Source organism: Netta rufina (genome assembly GCF_964035555.1).
Source record: "Netta rufina genome assembly, chromosome: 3".
NCBI classification, from domain to species: domain Eukaryota; kingdom Metazoa; phylum Chordata; class Aves; order Anseriformes; family Anatidae; genus Netta; species Netta rufina.
The window spans coordinates 38,672,165-38,698,920 of NC_140125.1; the positions used below are offsets into that span (position 1 = coordinate 38,672,165).

Sequence of the window (26,756 nt, forward strand, 5' to 3'; positions counted from 1 at the left end):
CAAATGTACAGAGCAAGAGCACTTCCAGAAGGCTGACAAAAGCTGGGTCTCCTGTAGTCAGGCTCTTTTTTTTTTTTCTTTTTTTTTTTCTGTCTCCAGGATAAATTATTTGACAGAGCTCTGTAAAGGAGCCCATCTGAGAAGCAACAACAGAGTGATCTACTCATGTCTGCATCACAACGCTAGTATAAGGAACAGAGTTGTCTGCCATCACCTTGAACATCGACTATTCTCTTTTTCTTAAGTGTTTCACAGCAGCGTCAAGAGTGATTGCACTTGTCACCACAGAGGCAGCACCAACTGTAATTCTAACCAAAAAAAATAAATGGATTTGAAATGTCTTTCTGCAACGTGAAGCACCCAAGAGTTAAAATCTCATTCCTTACAAATCAGCGTTTTCCAAGACGTGGCACTGAACTCCCACAAGCAGGCTGCTGCTCCACATTACTCTGCTCTGTGTCAGCCACATCACCTGCTCTTGCCCACCCCAGAAATGGGACTGTGTGGTGACACGGCCAGCGCCACATAGCCAGCTGACCAGCAGGACAGCACACCGGGAGGCAGCCCTTTACACTCAACAAAGGTGAGACTGCCTGAGAGGATGCCTGGAGAGGTGCTTTCTGCTGCACAGAGCTCATCTGCTTTCAGAAGCTATTAATACTTGTTACTGCAGCAGCCCTCAGCCAGCTGGAAAGACCCACTCCTCCGAGACAGCTCTCTGATCAGCGAACACAGAGCTATTACCATGACAAAGGGTTCTCCCTCTGTCTTGCCTTTCTGTCAGATGACGTTTAGTCACCCTCCCTTATTATGACACAGCCGTGCATGCAGACGTTTGACAACTCGCTGGCAAATGGGATGGAAGATCGTTCAAGCTGTATCCCAACTGTTATCGCTTCATTTGATGCAAACCTTCGGCACAGAAATGAACAGAACCTGCTACGTGTTCCCGTCCACGTGAGCTCAACCACTTACCCTTCTGAATGAGGCAGTAGATGCATTCTTAAAGGCTGTCTTTGTGAGCAAACTGGTAGCTAGCTGGAGCCCAGGGACCTGCTTTCAATTTCCGAGCTTTGGGTCTCCCAAATGCTGAAATGGCAACTGAGCTTCTTTATTTACAAATGCAGCAGTAGAGTGAACATCTCTGGAAGTGACACAGAACTACCACAAGCTATCCTCTATACTAAAATGTACAGTCAAGAAGTTATCTGAAATACAATAAACCCTGGCATGAGATAGCTGGTTCCTTTACATGAAGCGGGACCCCGCTCACTGGTGACAAAACAGCTCTGCTCCACCTGGGAGAGCTGGCAGGAGTGGCAGACCACTTTTTTTAGGCAATAAGGATGCCCCTGAGAAAGGTGTCATAAAAATGCTTCTTTTCGGAAAGTCAGCTTTTTTTTTTTCACCCTCTCTTAGATCACTTATTACTGGCTAAAGTCAAAGAAAGGACTTCTAAACTTTCATGTTCGAGCCTGGTCAAGCATAAACTCCTATATTCTGTCCCTTGTATGGATAAACACCCTGCTGCTTTTTTCAGGCCCAAGCATGCTCTATTACTTGCCCAAATGGTACCAGCAGCCGAGAAATGCTAGGGGTTGGTACCCTCTGTCGTTCTCTGGGCATCACTGGCAGTGCAACAGGTTCCTCTCCATCCGCTGGCTAAGGAGCCAGAGAGTGCTCAGCAAAGAGCACTGCTAGCTGCTGCCTTAGAAGTGCCTGTTCACTTTCACGTTTACACGGCCCAGATTTTGAGAAACGACGTGTGCTTTGAAGCCCACCCATGCCAATGGATTATCAGACCACAAAGCTTGACATCCTGCTCCAGCAGTGAGAAATATCCAGAAGCCTCAGGAATGGGGGAAGCAGTCCAAATGCCCAGTCTTGATAGAAAGCCAAGAATGCTTTTGACTTCTTGAATTCATTGTTAATAGTAAATAAATGAAACCAACCTGGATGGTGTAGATGAAAACCTAGAAGCCCGCTGAAGACATCTGATTCAGAAGAAATGGGGAATTTGGCCATCTTTAGGCTGCACCAGAAAAGACAAGGCCAGAGCTTGCTAAACGAAACCAGGAGGCTTAGCAGAACCCTGGCTGGCTTCTTAGCTGCACCAGTAACATTTTAGAGGGGACCAAACCAGCTCAGTTCATCATTTTGACCTCCAGTGTGAAGCATTCCTAATCCCTCCTAGCAAGCAAACGCTGCAGGACAGCCATCATTGCAGTACACCTTTATTCCCCTCGGTAACAGCTCTGGAATAAAATACTTCGTCCTGTTGCCCCTCACCAGGCTCTGGTTTCTCGCACTCCTCTGTATCACCGTAAAAGCCACAAAAATCAGCAGTGCTTATGGAGCTCAGAAATAATAATAATAAAAAAAATCCAGTAAATGGGGAGCTCTAAAATTTCAAAACACTTTTTTATTAAAAAAAATAATAAAAATAACACAAGGAAAATAAAACTAGAATTGCTTCAACAACCTGCGTTGCATCACAGGAGAGTATCTGACCCCAGCTATTCTGCAACGTCAGTAAAGATGTCTCCCCAACCTGATGATAAACACCTTTAATATCAGAGCTAATAATTTGAGGGGAGCTTAGGACTGCTAAAAGCTGAGGGAGGGGTGAGCATTTCATTACGTACGTGCAAACAGTGCAAATGTTTGCTGTGCTGGTTTGCTGTGCTGGTGAGCTGCTCCCTTTGCTGTCCCCGGGCTCCGTCCCTGCCCGTGTGCGGCTGTGCGGCCGCGGGCCAGCCGGGGCTGCAGATCCCAGCCCACTGGCCCCTGCGACATTTTCTCGTGGAACAAAGCCCATCTCCTCTAACACAGCTTTTTTTTTTTTTTTTTTTTTTTTTTTCTTCCCAGGAATTGGCCCATACTGAATAAAATAAATAAATCACAAGCGTTTTGTGAAGGGAAAAAAAAAAATGTTCCTGCTGTACATAACTCGGGGGAACAGATGTTTTTCCATTAGCTCACTGTTCCCTGCTACATTGGCTCTCTTTACATTTCTTGTTTAGGGCATGTTCATTACAATATTTTTTCCTAGCTTGTAGCATGTTCCTGAGGCAGCAGGTAGCCCTCTCCAGCCCCACTGTGAATACGTGGATAGTCATTCGAGTGATTTTTCTTTAAATGCTCCTTTAAATTAGCTGTAGGTCTACCTGGTGAGGTTTGCAGCCTGTGCTTAGCAGGCATTTAGCCAATCTTAGATCAAATTACCAGACCTACTTTGCTGTGAGTGGCCATATTTGGTAAAGTATTGGGCCAGTCAAGAAGCTAAATTGTCAGATATAAAGTACTAGTAAAGACAAACAAAGTGGACATTGTAGTTAAAAGTAAAGCTTAAAATAATAGAGCAACAGGAGCTGGAGTATTCAAACTCTTATTAAAACTGGCTTGCAGCATTCTAAAATACTCCACATAAATAGAGCACACAACAGTTATTACTGCCTGGAAACATACTCATGCATACTTCAGATAAGAAACCGCTCATTACTGAAAGAGCTTAAAACTACTTCTTTTCAGTACTGACACACTTTGCTCTCTAGGTCAAACGTGATTTTGTAAAAATGCAGAATGAAAGTAAGTTTTGGTCATAAATTTGAACCATTCCAAATATATTTTCCTTAGCCAAACATCATGATTGTGTTTTCTAAACAGAACGGAGGACTACTGGCATGATTCTGAAAAGAAAAAAGGGAGCAGGAACAGCTTCTAGGTCAGACATCTCTCTTGGTAGGAGAAGCTGGATGATCACCAGTAATCTCTAGGATTCTCCTTGCACTTCCTTCTGCAAGAAGAGGTAGGAGAAGAATGCCATTAAAGTTCCTTTTCTCCTCCCAAAGTTGACTCAAGTTCTCAGTCATTGGAAAGCAGAACAAAGAGAAAAAATGGATGCAGGGATCGCACGAAGACCACACCTCTCCTGGAGCCGTGCACAGCAGAGATGTGCACTGCAGCACCCTTCCCCAGCGCTCCTTGCAGCAGGACCCTGACAAACGGCTCTGTCTCAGGTTTGGGGCCAAGAAGAATGTTTAGGTCTGTTAATGTAAAAACCCAATGAAATGACTCTCCTCTTAAGAAGCCATTACATTTCAAGAAGATGCAGAGGGCTGGGTTATTTTTAAGAGGGACCAGACAAGCTGTATTCATCACAGTCTTTGCTTGCAGAGCACTTGAATACAGCATGCCTCCCAGTATTCCCCAAATCATGCCTGCTCCAGGGCAGGGACAATCTCTCTGGTCTTTGGAAACCACAGACCCCTTTCTCTTCCAAAGCTAACTGTGGCTACCTGCGGGGAACGGGAAGATCTGCAAGCCCACTGAAGAAACATGCTAAGTTCCCTGCTGCAGATGACTGTCCTCCCCACTGGGACTACAGAAGGGTGGCCACAGGAGAAAGTGACAATGCAGTTTTATGTAGGTATGTGAAAAAGGATAACGGGACTTACTCTAGAGACCACAGAGATGCATCAAGCAGCTCTTTGGCTGCTGACCAGAAGCTACAAAAAGTTAGCTTGCCAGATCACCAAGACAAAGTTCACCAGACACTGCTGTACAGAAAACTGAGGAGCAGCAGCCATGTATGCAGCACATGTGGACTTTGCAGCTGCACTTCCAAAGCTGCTCCTTTATTAGCTTTCCTACATAACTGCACTGTTCATAAACCCAGAAGTTACAGCTGAGAAGTCTGTGCCCTCTTAGCGCAAGATAACTATCTTTAGCACAGCACAGAAGACTAAATATTTGGGGAGAGTTCACAGCCTTGCCTTCAGCCACTGTTAATGGAGTGCACGTGTTCTCATGCACTAATTAAGGGATGCACTAACTAGGAGATGCATTAGGAACAAGGAACTTGTGCACAAGGCAGGTTAGCCCTGGACTCCTGTTGCAGCTGTGGATGGAGGGCGATGCTGTAACCATTCCCCCATCTGGCACCACCTGATGACTACCACACACGAACGGTCCCCTTGCAAGCCCACGTGCTGGCTGCCGGAGGGCTGTAAGACCAGCCCCATATAGCTGTGGGATCGCTTGCTTTGCATGCTCCTTTCCAACGTAAGCCCAGAGAGCTCTGCCCGATCAATCAGCTGGCACCATTAAGTTCTCACGCCCTGGGACATGACGAGGCATGGGATCTCTAATGGCTCTAATGGATCCCTGACAGGTTCACAGCCTGTGAACCTTCTACATCCATATCCACACACAGAGACATGGCCCGCTGCGTGCTTCTAGTGCCTGGGAAAGACGGATGCTTTGTTATAAATTTACTGCAGGACAAGGTTTAGAAATTATAATGGATTTATCTAAAGATTTATGAGTCAAGCAAAAAAAAGGTTAAAGTGTTAATAACAATAAAAGCAGCAATATGTGAGTCTTTTCCCAAAGGCAGACAAACATTTTCCTCCATTAAGAGATAGGAACCTGAGGTATGAAAAAGTTAGGCAACTTGCCAAGAGTCACAGGATGAGTCATTGACTGAAAAAGGACAAGTCCCAGCTAAACCCGACTGAAATCTACAGCACATCGATGCGGCTCTTTCATGAATACGAAGTGACTCTGGGTGCAGGCAATGCTAATCGTCTGTTATTTTCCACAGCTGTTAACCTGGGGGTGAGCTGGAACACAAAAGCACGTGACAACCTTGTCCGTTTCTAACCACATATTTCTGTATATTTGGTTATTTATGAAATATTTCTCTTTTGGAAGTTATTAACTTATAACTACTTCTGCTTTCCCCTCCTTCTAGATAGGAAATTCTGGGACAGAGGGCCAGTGATGTAGGACTATTCAAGTCAATAAGGCCACTACTGAGACCATTAAGCTGCATCCATAACAATAACTGACTTCAGTAATGAAATCACGAAGCAGTCACAATACATATTTTCCGAACATCAATCCTGATTCGAGTCGAGTGAAAAGCAAACATGAAACAAAACAAAGACTAAAAAACAGATAGAATAGGACAGAGAAGTTACAGGTTATAAAAATAATTTCCGCCTAAAAGAATTAACACCTCTGAGAAAAGCACACTGAAAAATAATTGTAGCAATTCACAGCTAGGTCACAGCAAGCAGTAGGTCTTTATTGCTTTTGTCTTTTCACACAGCAGTAAAAATGTAAACTGCCTAGAGCTATCTCTAGGATGATGGACAACAGACACCTGACTTCTCATCACAATAAACTGTGGTTGTTTTTTTTTTTGTTGTTTTCACAGCAGCTTCCTCTGCGATCTTAAATCAGAAGCATAAACTGCATAAAGCAAAACCCTTCAGGTGATTTTGAAGCCCACAGTACATTAATGAAATTTACATAAGCAAATAAATAAACTCGTGATTAAATTAAAGGATGATGCGTTCCAAAAGGTAACTTCTATACTAGTTAGGCAAATTGTAACAAGTAGAATGTCACAGATTTTGTACCAGAACTGAAGTCAAATTGGTAGAAAATGGCCCACAAAAACAGCTAAAAATATATATTTTCTGAGAAGTAGTGTGAGATTGCCAGATTTTATGTGAGAACTGTCAATTGTACAGATTAGGTAAATGAGAATTTGACAGGTTCTCCTGTGTACAGAACAGAAAATTATCAGCAAGGTTCTAGTGGGCTCTGCTTTTTTTTCTTTTCTTTCTTCTTCTTGCAAATAGTAGCAGAGGCATCTAAGAAGCAATCACAGCATTCAAATATAATTTCAGGTACACAACAGCGTGGACCAATTGTGGAAGAAAAGCTGTTTCTCTTAAGAGCAAAACTGCAGGGTCAGGATTCCTTTTGCCAGTCCCAAATTGCTGGAACGCAAACGGCAGAATGTGCTGTGCCACTCTGCTCCTCAACAAATGCCCTATATAAAACCCTTTCAGGAGTTTGGAGGTTGCCCCCGGGTAGAGTTCTTCTCACTGTTCTCTTTTCCCTTTAAAGAGTGCTCTGCCACACTCTTTGCATGAGTGTCTCAAACTGACATGCAAAACCTACAAGTCACTGGGAGATCCAAGCAGCCAAGGATGAAATGAGTGGAGAATTTTTTCTTGTTTAATAAATTTCACTGGAAACTCAGAAAAACTGGAACACTGTCAGTCTAAATACCATTTCATAGATTCTTTGCCTGTTCATTTTCCGCAAAATGTAAATAATTACTCCTATCAAATAACCTTCCTTAATGATGAACTGCTTACCCTCTTCATTTAAAAACACATTTTAATGATGACTGAAGTTTTCTGTGTTATGGGAAAACAGAGGTGAGCTGAAAAATTGCACTATTCCTATATTTTGTTAGATTTAATCAAGTGGTATTTCAAAAAAACAGGTGGGGTAGATGGGCAGATTTACTGATTGCTTAAGGTGTAGAGACCGCCCTGATCTCAGTTACTCCCTTAATACTTGTGTCATCTCATTCACTACTGGGGGGAAAAAGGAATTCCAGGCCGTCTCCGTAAACATCAGGACTTACCAGCTTGAAGCCAGATTTGTTCAAGAGCTGTCCACAGCTGCATAGGTCCTTGCTTCATCATGCTGCTCTGCATAGTTATTTCAGACATGGCCTGTTCCAGTCTTGATGCAGCAAGGGAAGAGGCTCGCTGTGATCCTGGGGACCAAACAAAGAAGAAGAACAACACATTTTATACTTGCTTGGGATACTGGTTCATTAGATGGAAGGTCTGATTCTCCACTCTACTGCATCAGTTTTGTGCAGTAAGAGCCACACTGAAGCCTGGTGTGACCAACTGGAGAAATATGTTTTATAAAAGGTTAATTCATTGAAAAAAGATGAAATTACCCATGTGCTGCAGCTCAAGCAAGTGAATTAAGAGACAGTAATTTTATAAAGGTCTGCTTAGCAGATTCATCAAGGAAGCAACTGTATTTTGCCCGTTGGAAAAGCAGAATTCGACCACCAAACATTTCCTAAGAATACTTATTAGCAACCTGTTTTATGAGCCCATTGTCACCATGCAATTACAAAACATGGCCTGCTAATGTAAAACCTTCGCACAGCATCGGCAGCATTCACAGAGCACACAGATTTCACATGACATCAATGTTGTCCTGTTGGTTCAGAGACAGCACGGTTTTCCATTTAACCTTGGGGAGCAGAGAGCTCAGCGCCTCGACTGTATTAACCTTTAGCATGCGCCGTAACATTTATGCAAGAATAAAGTATTTGGCGCCCACATCTCGGGGAACAAAACATCACATCGAAAGCTGCCCCCAGGAGGCAGGCACGGCCAGAGGCCACATCCTCAAGTGCAGCGTGCAGGGTTACACAGGTGAGCCGGCCTCTCGGGAGGGCGACCAAGGGGACCGCAACAAGGCAAGAAGCTACAAAATGAGATTTCAGAGATGGCTTTGTAAAGCTTTAGGAAATAAATATTTTAATATACATAGGTTTAATGGGACTTCAAGGCCAATAAGCTCTTTCTCTAGAGAGCTACTGTGACTGAGGCACTTGTGCTGATTAGCTTTACTCTTCTGCCAACCCTTGCAGGCTGACCTTGCAGGCCACATTATCCTGGAGTTAAAATCCCCCTTTCTCTCACAGCAGCCCCCTGAAGGAGCACCAGAGCATAGGAACAGGCTCGGAGAAGTACGGATGGCTCTGGGCAGGGGAAGAATCAGAAGGGCAGCAAACCTCTCACAGGACTTATGCACTAAGTGTTTTTTCTTCCAAAAGGGATGGCGTGCTTCTCCAGCTGGAGAGCCCGGCCTTCAGCCAGGCACCAGGAGCCTCCTGTCCCCCCCCATGCCCCTCTGCAAAGACACCCGTGTGGCCTGGGCACAACACGGTTTTATGTAAACCCGAGGCCAGGCTGCCTGCCCCTGGGGCTGTCCTGGCTAGGGAGAGGCCGCAGCCGCAACCCAAAGCCCGAGACTGCCATGGAAATACTTGTGCCATCATCTCACTGCTAACTGATGGCATTCATTTTCAGCAGCACAACTTCAAAACAGCCCTGCAGTGCTCAGGGCAGGCGCCTCCCCCAGCTCCCTTGGAAAATGCAAATGCGCTCTTCCTAGATGTGGCTTTAAAATTCCTGCGTATTCTCAGAGATACCCCTCATCCGCTGCTCCAAGAGATGACAGTGCAGTAATGCAGCAATTACGGCTTTAACGCTACGGCAAAAGCCATTCTGCTTTGTACGGAGGATTTATTACATTTAGCAGTTTATTTAGCAGATCAATCTTCAGCCTCTTTCGCTGTTTGGGATTCCTCCCCCTGCCCTGCCCACTCCTGCCTCTCCCTCCCTCCAGTTAGGAGAAATCTCACTGAAACACAGCTCCCAGGCATCCTCAGTCAGACAGGGGTTGTTTAACACAGGAAAAACCATCAGGCACCCATCCCTAGCCCCCCCAAGCACTGGCACTTTCTGCATATTATGAAAATTACCACGTGAATAATTAGCGATGCTGCTTAGGAGCACTTCATAGTCAGAGCAGACCTACACTGGCAAACGCGAAAAAACTGCACGGGCTTTGGGGACTGACCAGATCCTTGCATTTGCGCTCCTGATCCCGTTAGTGGGCTTCGAAAGCAACTTTCAGCATTACATTTCTCTGCCAAGACTGCCCTCTTTCAGGAAGGCTTTCCAGAGCTGTCTGTGGCAGTATCTGCATGCAGTGCTGCTCTGCCTGCATCGGGAAGAGGTTTCATTCACATCCCCAGTGCTTGGGGAAATCCTCTTCTCCTGGCAAGTCATTCCAAGGGGACGGTGTCACCGGAAGGCAACTTTGTGCCTTTGGAGACGTTCATGTGCTGCTGAGAGGCTGAAAAGCCACTTAGGATCTGATAAAGCATCCTTCCCTTGCAAAGAAGGCTTTAAAAGAGCACCACTGCGACCTAGTTGCACTCGAGGAAGCACAGGTTGGCTGCTCTGCTCTGTGTTAGTCAGGTAGCTGCCGGGGCAGAAAGCCTGCGATGTGCCACGGATCCTGCCTGCTGCTGTGTGCTTCAACCTGCACGGCCTTGGCAAGGGAACCCGAGTTACTTAGCGATTCACTGCCTCGGGCAGCTAAATGCAAACAGCCTCTGCTGTAAATTGCTAAGTAACTCGGGTTCCCTTTTCATGTAGCAGCCCTTTGATGCTTATTTTCTCTTCCATTCCAGCCTAAGCAAGGCAACAAAGCACCCCAGGCAGCCATCAGCTGATCCTTCCCCACCCCTGCATGGTCGCAGGCACAGACGAGCTCCTTGCTCCCACCACACACATCCAGACAAGGAGTCTCTCTCCATCCCAGCCCAAACCTGGATGCTCACAGAGAAGGTCAGCCTCGCCCTTTTGGACCGAAAGGAGCCCAGCCACAGACCTGAGCCCCAGGAGAGCAAAGCAGTGACCCTGGGGGTGGGCTGAGGGCAGCAGCTTCTTCCAGAAAGGCTACCAGAGCCAGCGTACATCTCCCGAGATGGGAGGTAGGCACGCATCACGCTGACACCGCTGACCTCAGGGTGGAGGGGTGAGCCGACAAAAAGCTGCCAGCGACATTAAAAAATGTCTCTGAATGCCTCACTACCAAGTACCTCTTTCTAAAGGACTGTAGATGTCTATATGCTAAAAAAAAAAAAAAAAATCCACAAAACCTGTCTCACAGAACTTTAATGTCAAGCCTCAAAATACATGCAAATCTTGGCATATGAAGATATCACATCCATTTGTTATTTTAGTGCAGTCTCTTTCTCTTTTTAATAGCTCCACTAGATAGAATGTAAACTTTGCGTTTTACAGTAAAGCCCTCTACACATTTTGGAAAGAAATCATAAAAATAATAAAATGATTTTGTCATGATGAGCTCCACGGACAAGCCGTACAAAAAGATATGTAAATAATTTTAAAGTATTGTGCTAGCAGTGATATAAGACCAAGAAGGACCACGTTTAATATTTTACATCTATGAAAAATCTGCTATCAAAATAGAAATGCAACTCTGTAGATTTACTAGGCTTATAAGAAACACAGAATTCCCTAGCCTAAATCACTTCAGGCAAGAGCATTATAAGATAAGACTAAATCACAAAAAGAATGAAACAGCAAGGCAGCTGACTGATACCAGTGAATTTAGCTAGGAACACTGCTTCAGTTAGGAGAAGATGAAGAAAATAAAAAGGAATTAATCTTCCTGGCAGCAAACCTAAAATTCTAGCGCAGCAAATAATCTCATTGTGGTCTGACTGAGGGAGAGGCCAGCGCCGAACCCAGCCGCAGTAATTCCCCCTTCGCCGTCGAGCCCAGAGGTCGCAGAGCGCCTGTGCGCTACGGCAATGCTCCCTGGGGTCCTCACGATGGAAACTGGACCCAGCTTTGAGCCACAGGCCCTTGCTGGAAACTGCCAGCACCAAGTCATGTGCTAAGGTGGATGGTGTAATTCCAGTACGAGCCACATCCTTTCCTCCACGGCAGGTGTAACAGTGTCAGCATGCAAACCTAGATCCTTGAAGCAGAGGAGGCATACGTTTCTTGGCTAAAAACAAACTCCCTTCAGTGTAAATCACTTTGGATGTGTGAAAAGACTGTTTAATGCTTGTATTTCACACTAATTTTCTCCTTCTGGCAAGAAGCAGCACAGCATACTGCACTTTCTGCTGAACTACGCTCCGCTGCATGCTGGCTGCTGAAATTGGGAGAAAAGCAAGCTGGGACTGGTACCCAACCCAGGTGCTTTTTAGGAAGACTCTAAACAGAGACCAAACGTGTCCGAGCTTTGCTGTAACTCCAGACGAGATGCTGCAGGTCTGTAGCAGAGGAGCAAGCAGAAAGCACAAGAGCTGGAAAAACCTCCAGGATTGTAGAGGAGACAACCCAGGGCATAAAAGCTGATTTTACTGCCCAGCATCAGGTATCATAGAGGGCACTTCTGCAAACCTTCACAATTACCTCCAAGTGATGACTATCCCAAATGATTTTTCATCACCAGGAAGCTTTTGTATTTGCACCCTTTCCAGACCACTTTTAATATACTAAACAGCACATAGCTATTCATTTAGTATATTCTCTTCATCTATTATGAATTTAGGTTCCCTTTAAATAATCCAAGGACTACAGAATACAGATTCATACAAGCAATAAGAAAAAGGTCCTATACAAAATAGAGAAACTTCTCTCAACAAAGAGTAATAAAAGGGAAACGGAATAAACAGATTAAGAATTACATAAATACATGCATATAGAATCAGTAAGATTATAATATCATAAATACAGATCCCGAGGGCTTAACAATATGAACAAAAATAAGAGCAGACATGCTGAATAATGTTTTGATGCCTGAGTGTTTGTATGCTCAAAACCTAACCTTGCAGTGCTTTTTAACCACTGATGGGTGCAAATGGAGGTTAACGAATATAATTCAATACAAGTCACATATTTAATACATACGAACTTGCCATTGTCTTCAGCTATATGTGCTGAGCATGTGACTTCAGTTTTACCAAGTCTATATGTTCAAGATTAAGACTTGGACAATCATTCGTTCCCTGTCCTGAAGGCATGAGACTTGTTTAAAATGTAATGTTTTTAAAAGTAAGCTTTTATACTGTTATATGCTTTTTTGTTTTTGTTTTCAGTTTCTGAGTCTGTGAAGTTCTTTTTTTTTTCCCAAGTGTTCCTCTACATACACAAGGTTAGAAAGTTGTTCCCTAAAACATAAATAAAAAGGCAAGTTTCTCACATAATCATCTGATTTTGAGAGTTAGGGTTTTAAAGGAAACAGCAAGTATCATGAGACTTGTGATAAAATCACAAGTCAGCAGCACTCTCTGAAAGTCTTCTTTCTCCTTTTTGCCAAGATTAGCTTTGATGTCTCAGTTATTTCCATCTGACTATATCCATTACTGAGAGTGTGTATTAACCATTGAATAACGCACCACAAGGTTCACGTACAAATCCCAGACCAAATCACAGTCCGGTCACAACTGACACTAACAGTTTTCCCAGACCATAGTATTAGCTGGCTTGATCTAAAAGGATTAAATTTTGACCAAAAAGGATTAAAGTTTGGAGGAAAAAAAAAAAGAGGAGGGAAAAGGAAAAGAAGAAAAATAAACTGGACTGAACTAGACAGTTATTTCAGAAGTACGGTGAACTCCCACCTAATACCTTTCAGGCTTGCCTCAGAGTGCTCTGTAGAAGAAAGCAGGAACCCATCTCAGCTTTACACATGGGGAAGCTGAGGTACAGGCAAACCACAGCAGCACACTCTGCAGCACAGAGAGGCCCCAGAGACAGATCTGAATCTCCTGACCCCCAGCCCAGCAACATCCACACAAGACAATAAAACATTCCACTCTCATGAAAGCACGTATTTAGGATGGGAAAGCACAGATCTTGTTTCCTCACCAGAATCAGTATCATGAGCATCCGGGAGCGTGAGATGCAGTCCGTTATGCTTTTTGATCACTGGTGTTTCGGTCACACTACTTCCTTTCTCAGAGCCACTGTAAAGAAACAAAAACATGTTATCTAGCCACCTTTCAGCAGGGAGACAACGTTCTCCACGAAGCAGGCAATAATCTCATCTGACTGTCTCTGAAACTGAAAATTTTAGGTGCTTCTTGAAGGTGCCTTTGTTACACCTCCATCCAGCAGTGGATGACAAACCTGGGCACTCAGAGACACCGTGCCCAGCAAGAGTTCCAGTGTGCATGCCACTATCAGTTTATTTTATCTAAGTGCTGGGGTCTTTGTCAACCACTGGATGAGGAACACGCTGCCAGCTAGGATGCCAGATGATAGAAGGACAACCATCAACACCTTCCTCCTCAATCTCCCCCCCAAAAAAAGAACCAATGTCCCTTGCTTTTTTCTGTAGGATTTATTCACAGGTCTGCTGTGATAATCCTTTTGAAACAGACCAATTACCACCTTCCACACAGGTGCTAATTTCTTCATTTCAGAAAGATTATTATTTCCTCTTCCACCTTTGTTCTGTTTGAACAGAGAAGGAAGATAAAAGCTACCACACGGCACTGCTTTATGAAAGGGAGATTATCTGGTCTGCTCTGCTTCTAGACTTCAGTCCTCACAGCAGAGCTTTTCCAAAGGGAAACTCCAATAAAAATAAAATAAAATAAAATAAAATCCCGTGCCTAATGAAAATTACTTAGTGCAGATCTCCTGAGCCTTCCTGTCACCACATAGACTGCCATCCCCCTAGGATCAGATGGTGATGATATCTGCTCTCACCATCCATTAAAGGACAAAATATCCAAAGGAAAAGTGACTGCCCTGGCTACTTCTTCTGGCACACTTCCAAGCCTGCAGCTCAGCCTTTGGATATTATTTCTCTCAGGAAACGAGATGTCACAGAACCATCATTGTGATAGATGCCCAGCCTTCCAGTTCAATCAGCCTTGTGGTACATACCGCATGGGATTCCCTTGAATTTGCATTGATCCAGCAGAAGAATTACCTTGGGACTGCCATTTGTTGTTTTTATTATTTTTTTTTAAACATGATTATTCTGTTATCACGAAAAACAACAACAAGAGATAAACTAAGTCTTGTCCTTGCCAGTTAATATTCTCGGACTGAAAGCCACTTAATTCATCACACTGGTAATCGTATTTATGATAGCTAATTAACCTCTTACTTGGGTTTTGGGATGAAATATTATAGGTTCTCTTAATGGACCCTGACTTCTTGGCCATTTGACTACTTGCCCAAATCTCTGGCCTTGACTCGGCCTCCCTGTTTTACACACTGCTTTCCATACTGCTGTCCCATTTGAAGTTATCGAGTGGTGACAGATACAGAGGAAATACCCATCTCAGTACAGCCAGAGGGACAGCCTTTTAACTAGGGAAACAGACTGAAAACCACGAGGACTACATTCTGCAAACAAGCAGCTTCCAACAACTTTAAGCTTTATTCTGAAAAAGGCCTGAAAGTGAACCACACATTGAATACTGCAGTACAAGGCCTTCAACCCAGAGAGCCTTTCCAGGCACCGTTTCGGTGCACGTAGCACGGCCTTTCAGTGCATAGGGACAGCAGCCAGATGATTTCCCTTCCACAGATGGCACTGGAAGGCTGGCAGTGGGACACTGAATGTCACTCCACCACCCCTGTTTGTAAAGGTAGTTGAGACGGTGGATAAAATGCTCACAGAAATTGCTGAAGGAAGCGTTTGACCGTGAGAGGCTGCAGAGGCACCAGCAGTTTGGTTCATCAGGAAGAAGGTGAGAGGGCACTTGAGCAAGACACACGAATACCTGCCTGGGGAGAAAACACTGGGCCCTGAAACGCTCCCTAGTCTAGCAGAGTCACACTAAGTTTGCACAGCTGAGAAACCAAGGTCAGAGAAATGCAACCAACTATAAGTAAAGTGAGATTTAACTCTGTGGGTGATGAGCTACTGATTGAACTAATAGAGAGTTTGGGGTGTAACAGTTCTGAACCTCACAGAAGAACAGGCTTCTCTTTTCCAAGAGGCCCTAAAAAAAGTATGCATCCACGTCCCACTGATAAGAAATCCCCTTCAATTCCTTTTAAAGTCCAGCCTTGAATATTTTACATATTTGTTAGCTGATACTGCTGCAATTTGCTTAAAACAAGGGCCTTCCTGTGCCACTCTACACAGTCTAAAATTGCAGGTATCAAGTTCATTCTTGTTACCTTTCAAGCACTATTTCCTAATAAGAAGTGCTTTCTGAAGTATTTCTTGAGAAAGACAAAAAGTCCCACTGGGGATAGCAGAGAAATACACATTAGAGTTTCTAAAAGCAAAAGCAAAGCTATTTGTTTTGTTCAGGCTTCTATGGCTAAAGCTTATCAAAAACCTCTAAAGCTATCCTATCTTGGCTTTTTAAATGTAACAGCCAAAGCACAGCTTGAGATCCAAATGCAATCCAAATTCTTGAACTATTTATTTCTCTGTCCTCCAACTCAATCTCTTCAGTCTCAAGCTTGCACCCCCCTCCTTGCAACTGTAAGTTGCATCCAGTCCTGTATGTTCAGTGCAGATTTGATCAGCTTCATGAGGACTAATCACAGGTATAAAGATTATTCCTGTGAGAAATACAAGACTGAAGCCTTAGCCAAGGATATTAAAGCCTATGGAAATCAATGATTTCAGCAGGTAAGAGACTATTTCTCTAGCACTGTGCAAACACCTTGATTTTAGTGTTTGGTCTGCTGCTCACTAGCTAAACCAACAAGGAATTACCAAAAATCCCTCAGGAACACTTGTACATAGACATGCACCATTCTGCACATCCAGTTCTGGTGTTTATAAAACCTATGTAAGTGCATGCACAAACAGGGGATCAATAAAACCTTTGACACCTGACATGAGTGTTCCATTAAGCACGCTGTCCTCTCCATCAAACATAGTGTCTATGAACATTACAGGCAGAAGGTAAATATAGTGTTGGGATAACATTCCCAAGATAGTTGTACAGTGGTATCACGACTGGGACAATAACCAAAAGATATGTGAAAAAAGAAAATTCAAGCTGGTTGTTTTCATACTTTCTGAACTTTTATCTTTTGGAGGGGAAGCAGGTGAAGAAGATAACAAAAAAGGGAACATTGTTTAAACTTTTTTTTTTTTTAAATCATGGATTGAAATATGACTTTTTTAAACAGTACTGTTTGTTACCCTTTTTGCAAAGTAACTGGACAATTAAAAAAGATAACTGTATTCCCATTATAAAATCTGAACTTGTTAGACTGTGAAGAAAACCTACCTGTGCTGTAAAACAGAATATACCATCTGCCACAACTGCAACATATGCCTGCATGTCACCAGAGCCTCCTCAGGTCCTTTATGCATCCATTCCAGTTTTACTTTGGTGAAGAGTAAGCTGCAAGATGAAAAAGAACAACTTCTGCTTTATTGGCACCTCAAATGTGGAGAATCAGTATCACTCTAGTGAGATCCTGGCAGCCAGCAATTTTTTTTTTACTTCCTTTGTATGTCCAGCTCCAAGAGAAAACACCGGAACACAAAACATTTCATTTGGCTCAAGTTTGATTCCCCACAAGGAGATGAGAGGATTAACAATATTCCTCAGCTGCAGTCAAATTTACGTCACAAAGCTGGCAGGACAGTGTTAAAAGCAATGCATTACAAAGCTAACAAGGTGAAACATACAGCGAATCTCATTTTATTGTGGACAGCATTAAAAACAAAATAAAAAGGAATCGCCATAATACATAACCCAGATTGCTTTTTTAGTCTGGCATCCTCCTAGAGCAATGGCTTATATAATGAATTTCAGGCAAAATGTGAGAAAAAACAAACAAAAAAAACTAATACGCTTAATATACCCAGACAACTATGTAATGCCCAACAGGAAGGAAATATTTCCTCTTCACCCCAGCTGACATCATCTTATGCCCCCTAGGTAAGACAACTAATAGCCCTTGTACATTTTTTTTTTTCCTAGGTAGTATAAGTTTAGCTACTATTCTTATACCTAGAGACTATGTACCTGCACAGACTATGGGAGGTCAGCAGAATTAGGTCAAGCTTAGGTTAGAAGACAGATTCAGTAGTGACACAACCCCCATTTGCTGCTAGTATGGCTATTAACATCATCCTTCAGGAAACTTCTACCTTTTTTAACTGCCAAGATCATTGATTTTATTTCTTATGTACTAAAGTAGATTTACATCTCAACTTTAAATGTTTTAACAAAGTCCAAGGTCTATATATTTTGATTTTGCTCAATATGGTTAGCAATCCATCCACTAGATGTACCTACACACATACAACAGCTGAACATCGAAAATCTTAAAAGTCAGTACTGTGAATGGGGGCTTGCAGACCCCTGGGGAACCCAAACAACTTCAGGAAGAGACAACAGCAGGTGCAATCTCTTATAAGAGAAGACTTTGCAGCTGAATAAGAGATTTTTCACTTGCAATAATTAGAAATCTGCAGCCAAGTCTCTGTAATTCTTAACTACGCTCGTGTGCTAAAATAGCAGTCCCATTCTGTATGAATAAACCTTATTTTTTCAGGAGGAAAAAAGTCACCAAAACACAACCCAATCTTATCATCTGCTACAGCAAAGTCTGCTTGTGGACACTGCTGCAGTTTGATCACACAGCTCAGGCTATCAGCTAAATTCCCCAGGTACAAACTTAGGCTAAGAAAGGAAGATCAATATTCACAATCAAGGGAATTTCATTCTGTCCTTTACAATTTTATATCCCTACTCTGTGTTTACCTTTTATGTTCTTGTTACTGGCCTGAGCAAAAAAAAAATGCTAATTAAAACATCCCCTCTTCTTCAAGTCCCTAAATGAAAGCAAGTGCCCTCGTTATGATTCAGTTACTCACTTTGGGGCTAGATCCATGAACAAATCAAAAATCACATAACTTTAGCAACTAGCTCTGCAGTGGAACACTACCACCAGGTCTTGAAGATGCCAAGCGTGGTTAGCTGTTGTGGTAATTTGCCTCTGGCATAGTGCTGTTCATGTTATTGTGTAATAGTATAGCAAAACCAAAAGGCAAGCAGGAAGAACGTAAGTAGCAAAAGGAATTAAACTATACTGACAAGGGTAGCAAACAATGCAATTAAACATAATTGCATGCTGGAAATAAAATCAGTACATTAGGCTATACATGCTATATGCTGTTTGTATTTCTCAGCTCCTAGTAAGCTTGGCACCAGTAAAAACAAAAATACAGGGAAACCACTGAAGTGAAGTAGGTGACACAGTATCACTCTTATCTTAAGCTTATCGTTTTATTACTGAGATAGCACTCCTGCTACAAATAAATCTAATGGGTCTTGTGTCCTATCGGTGTCTGCACTGAACTCCCAGGGGCACAAATAAAAAATTACGTATGCACAGATCTCACTTTATTGTATTTTCTTAATATCATTTTAGTGTACTTTTGTATGAAGCTTGTAATGTTAAGCAGAGCAGACTCTTAAAGAGATTCAACATATAAAAATAGCCCTGAGATTATCAATACAGTCATTGGTAATTCTGTTAGCCTCTGAAAATGAAAACAGAGTGATTTGGGCTAAAGCAAACATATAAATTACTGGTACATAAGCATAGGAAAAGAGAGCCAAAACCCTACAAATCATTCCTGTAATGTGTATCATTTCAGGGACAGGAACAATGGAAAATAACCAGTGCTTACTCTTGATACCGGACTCGAAGCTCCCTCTCAGAGCAGGTTTTCTTTTATCACGTACGTGGACAGTATCAAAAGCTTCTGTTCCCTGCTGTAAGGTCAGGTTACTTGCCACAAGCAAGCATCCCGATCTATCACAGCAACATTAACTGTCAAATTAAAATCTGTATACAGTTGACTTTGCTGAGATAAATTCATTTGTCTGAAGCTCTGAAAATTCAAAATTAGGTTTCACCATTTCAGTAGTATAAATGACAGAAATATCACTGTAATATGCCATGCATTGACAAAATTAGGGGCTGGAATACTGGGAGGCCCGAGACAATTTTCAGCAGAAAGAAAGCTGTTTTCTTTGACTTCAGCAGGCATTCAACATCTGTCTTCATAAAGGCCGATCTCAGCAGGTCTGAAGGTCTGGCCAAAAACTCCTACCTAGCCCTCCTGAGAACTTTTTAATGCCACACGGCTAAATGCTCAGCCTCTAAGGTCTCTTCATACTATCCACAAAGAAAACAGGCTGTTCTTGCTTATCTCTGAGAATTTAATTACTGAGATTTCATTTATTAATCATTGATTAATGAACAGTTAATGCTTATTAGCAGAAGGTTTCACATGTGCATACAGCATATTATCAATGGTTACAAGCACATCTGTGGAAGAAGTTGGGAGATGCTATGTTTAGTAATAACCCATTGACTTTCTGGAAGCTGTAAGAGTATATAAAGATTTATTAAGTAGTTAATTAAGAGTTTTTAAAGCTGCTTTAAAATGGAGTGTTTAGAATTAAATGTAGCCCTTTAGCCATACATTTTCACAGCATCACAATGGGATCTCCGTGCCCTACTATATGACAAGCAATAAATAATACTAACACTATAACAAACAACAACACATTCCACTGACTTCAAGTTTGAGAAACTAAATTAGGAATAATGAGCGTTATGTAGTTGTCTATCTATACATTTAGCCATCCCCTGGCTGCTTTTAACCCTTCCAGTTCACCAGAGCTGGATGGACAATTATGGATGTTAGAACAGAGATACCAAACCTCTGCAACTACTATTTGCACTTGGCGTGTCTTTCACTAAATGGCAGGATGCATGTGCGTGTTTGTTTGTGTGTGTTTACAGCCATCTGCCTGGAGAGAGAAACCAGAGTCCTAGGCAAGGCTCTGAGGACAGCAAAAGCAGTTTATCCAGTGACTGATTTATGGGGTGTTGGAGCAGCGTGGCTTCGTGCAGGTGCCGCTAGGCAGCACAGTCCAGCTCACCCTCCCTAGCTCTTAGTATTACACGTGGCCCTTTACTATAAAGGAGCACCGATAAATAATCCATGCCAGCTCCCTTGAAAAGCAGGGGAATGCCACGACCTGGATGGGCTGATGGCCCAGGGATGCTCCCTGGGGAACTGGGCAACATGGATTTAACACTGAACTCTTGAATTGCTTTCTTCCCCTCTGAGGTAGGGGATGCCAAGGAAGCTACAGGTGGATACAGGATAGAGACTGATTTAACAGAACTAGGAAGAGGATGGAGAAGACAAGAACAATCAAAGTTTTTTAATGCTTTTGATACATGGAGCTAGTAAATAGACTTCTCAGCCTGGAAAAGAGGCTGGGAGAAGAGATGACAGATTTATAAAGTCAGGAATAGCCTGAAGAAAATCAGGAAATCAAAGCAGTCAGTTGTTTTAATGCAAGAAGTGAGGAATATCCAATAAAGCAATGAAGCCCTGGATTTAAAGAGAGCAAATGAAGTGCATTTTCATACAAAGCAAAAGTAAAGTGCAAAACCCGTTGTTACAGGATGTTCTGAGAGCAAATATATAAACAGGTTCAAAAAGGGATTAGATGAATTCATGGATGACAAAGCCATCAGAGGCATTAAACACAGCCTAATGCAACCTCTGGCTCCGAAAGCCTCTGTACCAGTCAGCTGACAGACGCCGGGATGACATCGGAGGGGAAGGATCATCCTCCTGCCACGTTTCTACATGATTTTCCCTGTGCATTCACCAGACACCCTGCTGAAGACAGACAAACCCTTAGTTTGATCAAGAATGGCCATTCTTACATTTTGGGGTGGCCTAAATGAAACTGCAGCCTGCATTCTTTTTATAACCCAGATTGTCTGGTCTTGTTTTACCCGCCGGTATGAGAGGACAGCGTCTCTGGAACTGCAGTTACTTCACAGTGAATTAGCTGTTCAGTTTATCAGCTGCTGAACTTCGGTGGTGAGTCACCTATAGAAGCCAATTAGTTCAAGTATACTCTTTCACCATGATCATTATGGTTTCATTAACCTTCCCAAAGCACCTGCTAAAGCCCTTGTCACGTTATCGATAAGAAAAAATTGGCAAGATTGGTGAGCTGCTTTTAATCTCCTGCATTTCTGTTGATAACATCAACATCAAAGTTGCTGTCTTCTCAAATAACTCGGTGCTTCTTGCAGTCTCCTGACATTTAAGGGCACATTCTCTAGTTAAATTAATGCCAGCAGCGCTGACTGCAACCTCCCTTTATAACTTCACGCAGTGCCATATTATCTATCACTTTCCCTACAAAAATAAATTGATCATATTCTTTTACAGACATAGTCTTTTTCTTTTTCTTTCCTTTTCTTTTTTTTTTTTTTTTTATTAATGTCTCCCTGCCCATCTCCCCCCCAATACGAACAAAAAAAAAATAAAAACAAGAACAATAAACCTCAGCTGAGAAAAATAAGGAGGCTCAGAGCTGACATCTCCTTTAGAAGAATGTCCCATTCAGAGCCCAGGTCCTCCACAGCAGTAATTCAGCTAATTATGCTCCATCAACTACAACAGCACCGCACAGGATGAGCGCAGCTTTCAGAGGCAGATTCTCACCTATTTACAAGTGTGCACGATGAGGACGATTTTCATGATACAAGGCACCCTGCAGGTTACTGCATGGCCACAAAGATCACTTCTCAAGGCAGACATGTCTGTGGCCAGTCCAGTAACCTCATGCACCTGTTTCGGCATTTGGCTCCTTGCTCATGGTGCAGAGGGTAAATATCATTCAGCATTAATACTGCCCATCCATAAACGGCTCCTGACACTTGGAAGGAGGTCTTGTAACTAATCCTCTTTATCCACTAAACCCAGGCAGGTTGTCACTTAAAGAAAATAGAACAACTAACTAATAGTCTGCTGAAAGAAAAAGCACATTGATTTGCTGGAAAACAAAACACTGAAAGTCTCCTTTGTCTCCATCTTTCTTCAGAAGTGAACTGTATTTAGCCATACTCCCCCAAAATGAGGCACAAAGCCAGGTGATCAGCATTCTTTCTTTCATTTCCTTTCAATTATATCATTCATTTTGAATTCTAGATTTGCATTTTATTTTTTGTTAAGAACGTAAGAATCAAGGAGGAACACCAACTTTGCTCCCACCCACCTGCAATCACGCTTGGACTCCACAAACTCGCAGCTTGACGGAGCTCACTGGGATTACTTGACCTGCCTGGGGCCATCAGGCCTCAACTGCTTGTTCTTTCCTTTGGCTTTCGTTACCACTAGGAGACACTGGAAGGAGGTTGTCGTCACGCAGACACAGCAAGGCTTTACTCAACATTAACTGCTTGTACAGCCAAATTACTACCTTCACACTGAATAGAAAAAGAAGTTAACGCTCTTGCTATGCAGTGTTGACATTAACTTCTCCCCTCAGGACTGTACATTAGGCTTTCCTTTGCAACACTTCATAAGATTTTAAATGGAGGTTTAATATGTGAGTGGGTTTTATCGAATTGTGTTTTCCCTGACAGGGTCCAACTACATGCAGTATTTCCCATTGCACTGGACACTGCATGAGGACCTTTGAAAATTAAGGGACAGTTCCCAAGCATCCAAAGGCCAGGAGCTTAGGGGTCTCCCTCCTATTTAATTTCAATCATGAATTAGGTAAGAGTTCATTGTATAGCTTCCCGAGTATGTGGAGTGGTGGCAGTGGGGCCAGTATCACACAGCCTGTGCTGGGGACATGGGAGAGCCACGCTCTGTTTCTTGCCACAGCACGGCCTCTTGGCCAAACCTGGGCAAGTCACTTCAGCCCCCCGTGCTTCTCACTGCAGAGCAGACAACGGGAATGATCTCTGCAAAGCACTGGAAGAGCTGGGTTCCTCCTCATCACCTTCCCCACATGTAATCTCTTCACACTGGTGCTCTTACCTTGAGAGTTATTTATTTGTGGACAGGAAGGCCAGCAGGTTGAGCCCCCCAGTAACTGACCTCACCTTTAAAACATTTCTCATCTCTTGGGCCTGATGCTTCAGAATTTCATCAGACACGCTCCTGGGTAAATCCAGCCCACCCTGACTAAAAGGAAATTAATCTGGAAGGGCAGAACTAAGAAATGACCATGCTGTCACAACCCCTGGAATAACTCTCAATTTGCAGAAACGGAAAAGGAAACCAGGCCTAGGGGCTCTAATTGCCGAGCTGAGATCCTGCCAGACAAGAAAAGAGCAGTAACAGGGCAAAGCTGAAGCACTCATTACAGCGCCAGGACTTCCTATCCCCCAAGACTGCAGAACTGGATGCTTCAGTCACACTTCTAAGCTGCTGTGTTTTTCAGAAAAGCTTCTAGGACAAGCAGTTGAGGCAGCTTGTAGAGGAAAGGATACCAGGACTCTGGCTATTAAAGTAGCACTCAACTTCAACCTCCAAGTCACCTTAATCTGCAACCAAGTACGTGCATTTTGTCTGGGAAGGTAAGTCTGAATCCTGTGTCACACAGCTGAAATAGAGTGAAGTGCCTTCCAATTAACCCAGCATCAAGGTAATAAAAAGTGATAGCATGCACATATTATAGTTGTATAAATTATGCAACAAAATACTGTAAAGCAGACCTCCCCCCGGATTAATAAGATTACATTAACACACTAATGAATTCTTGTATGTTATTGATGCTTGGAGCTAACAGTGAAACTGCATCACACACCCACTGCATTAGTAAATGAGAACCACACAAAACTTGGCTTTGCTATAAAAACCATAGGCTTCGCCTAAAAAAAGGCTTTTGTTTTTTGAAATGCATTCTACAGTGTTGTCAAACAGATCTCACTCTTTCTATCACCTTGTTTTGGGGTAATATGATTTACGCCACTTTGGCACTGCTCCAGCAAAGCACTTACAGAAGACCTTCATCATGAAGCACATGAACAGACCTGCTGAAATCAACAAGTCCATTATTATTCTCCTTGAAACGAAGCGTGTGCTTAAGAACCTTGGTAGATCGGGCTCTTTACCAGGAGAAAGATTAGGCGAGTCTCTCGCAGACGACAGAGCACAGATGTGAGTAACGCTAGAAGGGCCGCAGCCTGTCCGCTGGTATTTCGAGCTCACCGTCTGTGTATCTCAGCAGAGGTGAAGACGGAAATCAATCTGCCAAAAGCCAATGAATTACACTACAGGATACTGGCTGTGAGGTGCACATGGACATGTTTCATCCTCCATTCTGGCTGAGGCAACCCACCATATAGTTATGACAGTTCAGAGGCAGTGGTTTTTATGAGAAGGGCTTGTTCAGCGAGTTATGGAGGAGAAGATTTTTGTGCTAGCCTGAAGAAAGACAAAGAAAGCCATGCTAAAAAGTTAAAAGAAGTTACGAAGTGAAACAGGTAGACAAAAGCTCCTTCACTTCAGAGAAAGCCCCGGCAGAGCAACCCCGAGTTGTCTAAGTAGACACAAAACCGCTGACTTCACCGAAGAAAATCCCAGAGAAAGAACTGGGTATTTTGCTACCAGTGGGAGTCATATTCATCTGCGTCTGCAAAGCAAAGCCATGATGTAAGTGCAGGCTGCACTAGCACCGGTGCCAGCTGAACAAGAGCAGCAGGAAGACACGGGAGCGTGACCTTTAAGGCAGAGCTGGCAGTCGGCGCACAGGCCCAGGGCTGGCCTTCAGCAGCTCGGTGTGCTGAAGATCGTGCTGCTGCACCTTCACTTGTTCCTTCACTGGTGAGACTCAGCGAAGCTGACAAACCTTGGTTTGTGCTACGCAGCACGCCGTCCTAAGGAAATGAGAGAACTGCATTCATGGCAGCGCTGGGCTGCCTTCTCACCACAGCCTGTTTGTGCAGACTCGCTAAATTGGAGAATTACTTCAGTTCTTCTTCATCCCACACAGAGCTACGACTGCAGGGCCGGGTCTTGTAGCCCTTAAGCTCTGTCAGGTTTGAGACCACGCGGGCTGGCTTTGGTGACGATGGCATTTTTCATCATGTTGTTACCTTCGCAGTACGGCTGTCCATCATCAGGCTGACCCAGTACCTCAGTATTACTGACCAAAATCAAAACCTAGCAGTGAATAGCTCTGCACATTTCCAGTCATCCTGAAAGCGGTCACCATGATTTAAATACACGATGGGAACAGTCCAACTGACTGTATTTTTTTATTAAATAAATCCAGCTTCTTTAGTATATGTGCAGACACTCTGACTTAAGTTACGAGTAAAGCCCTTTAAGCTTTTCAGTTTAACTTAAATATTCTTTATTTTCTTGGCACAAATATAATTAAACATAAAACAGTACTTTAGATTTTCTTCCTAAAAAAAATCCTGACTACACACACCAACCCAAGGATGCTGCCCACTTACAGAATACATTTCCCCAGCTTGTATCCTTCCCTACAACTTCAGTATGAGGTTTTCTTAGGAGAGAGCCGTGCACAGTCCTGCTAAACACAAACATCAGTTCAAAATCTTGCAGGCTGTGTTGTAGAGGTGAAGCTGCTTTTCTCAGCTTTGCTGGAAATGGTAACTTCACTGTGGTACACATGACTCCAGCAGGTGCACATTAAACTGTACAAATAAGCTGAGTCACTGCTCATGAGAAACAAAGAAACACCAGTATTGTCTCCTAACCTGTCAGAAATAGCTAACAAACTGCAGGAAGAACTGCCAACAAAAACTAAAAACCTCAAGTGGAAGGTGAGAAACGCATCCACAGTTAAAAAGAAAAATATATATATATAAAAGGAGAATCCATGGAAGATTTAGCCTAAAATCAGATTAACGGATTATTTTTCTACAGTATCTGTTGCACCTTTTCTCTTCCCAATATGACAGCTCTTCCAGATGTGCTGAGGAAAGATGACAATATTACAGACCCCAAGAACTGCATGTATGATCAAGAATATCCTTTGGGAAAACAGGCATAGTTACCACATTTTAAATGTTCACAAATAGCAATATTTGGCCTTCTTACAGTAATAGCCTGAAAACACTCCTCAGTCTAAGACTGTAAACACAATTTAAATATTAGATTGCTTCTTAACACTCAAGCCCCATCTCACTGATACAGTCCAGCCCAGGTGACAGGCTTAGTGGTTTGGGATTTATTTTTGGATTCTTCACCCACAGATTACTGGGAGGTTTTGTTTTTTTTTGGAGAAATGGTCCAGCACTTAGCAACCACTGACCTTTATATATTTTTAACACCACCGTGCTTTACAGACCTGAGCTCTGTTCCAAAATTTAGAGCAAACAGCTGCAATGAAGCAGGTACAAAGAACCAAACATTCAGGGCCAGACAGTCAGCTGAAGGGAATCAGCTCTGTTCAGCTGAAATGAATGCATTTTCATCTTTCTAAACTAGCTGGGGATTGGGCACTCAAGTTTCAAGTCAGGAAAGCTCAGGCAGGCTGC

General features: G+C 43.0%; 1 protein-coding gene across 4 annotated transcripts in view; it reads right to left on the reverse strand.

Moving 5' to 3' along the window:
• Window positions 1-26,756, reverse strand: part of TTC7A (tetratricopeptide repeat domain 7A) — a gene marked incomplete at its 5' end in the record, with an annotated part of 164,679 nt that overhangs the window by 39,570 nt on the left and 98,353 nt on the right. For all 4 annotated transcript variants that reach the window (XM_084284565.1, XM_084284562.1, XM_084284563.1 and 1 more), the window contains 3 exons: window positions 7,454-7,588; window positions 13,323-13,420; window positions 16,673-16,789. In XM_084284565.1, coding sequence (XP_084140691.1) covers window positions 7,454-7,588; window positions 13,323-13,420; window positions 16,673-16,789 — 350 coding nt within the window. The remainder of the gene's footprint in view (window positions 1-7,453; window positions 7,589-13,322; window positions 13,421-16,672; window positions 16,790-26,756) is intronic.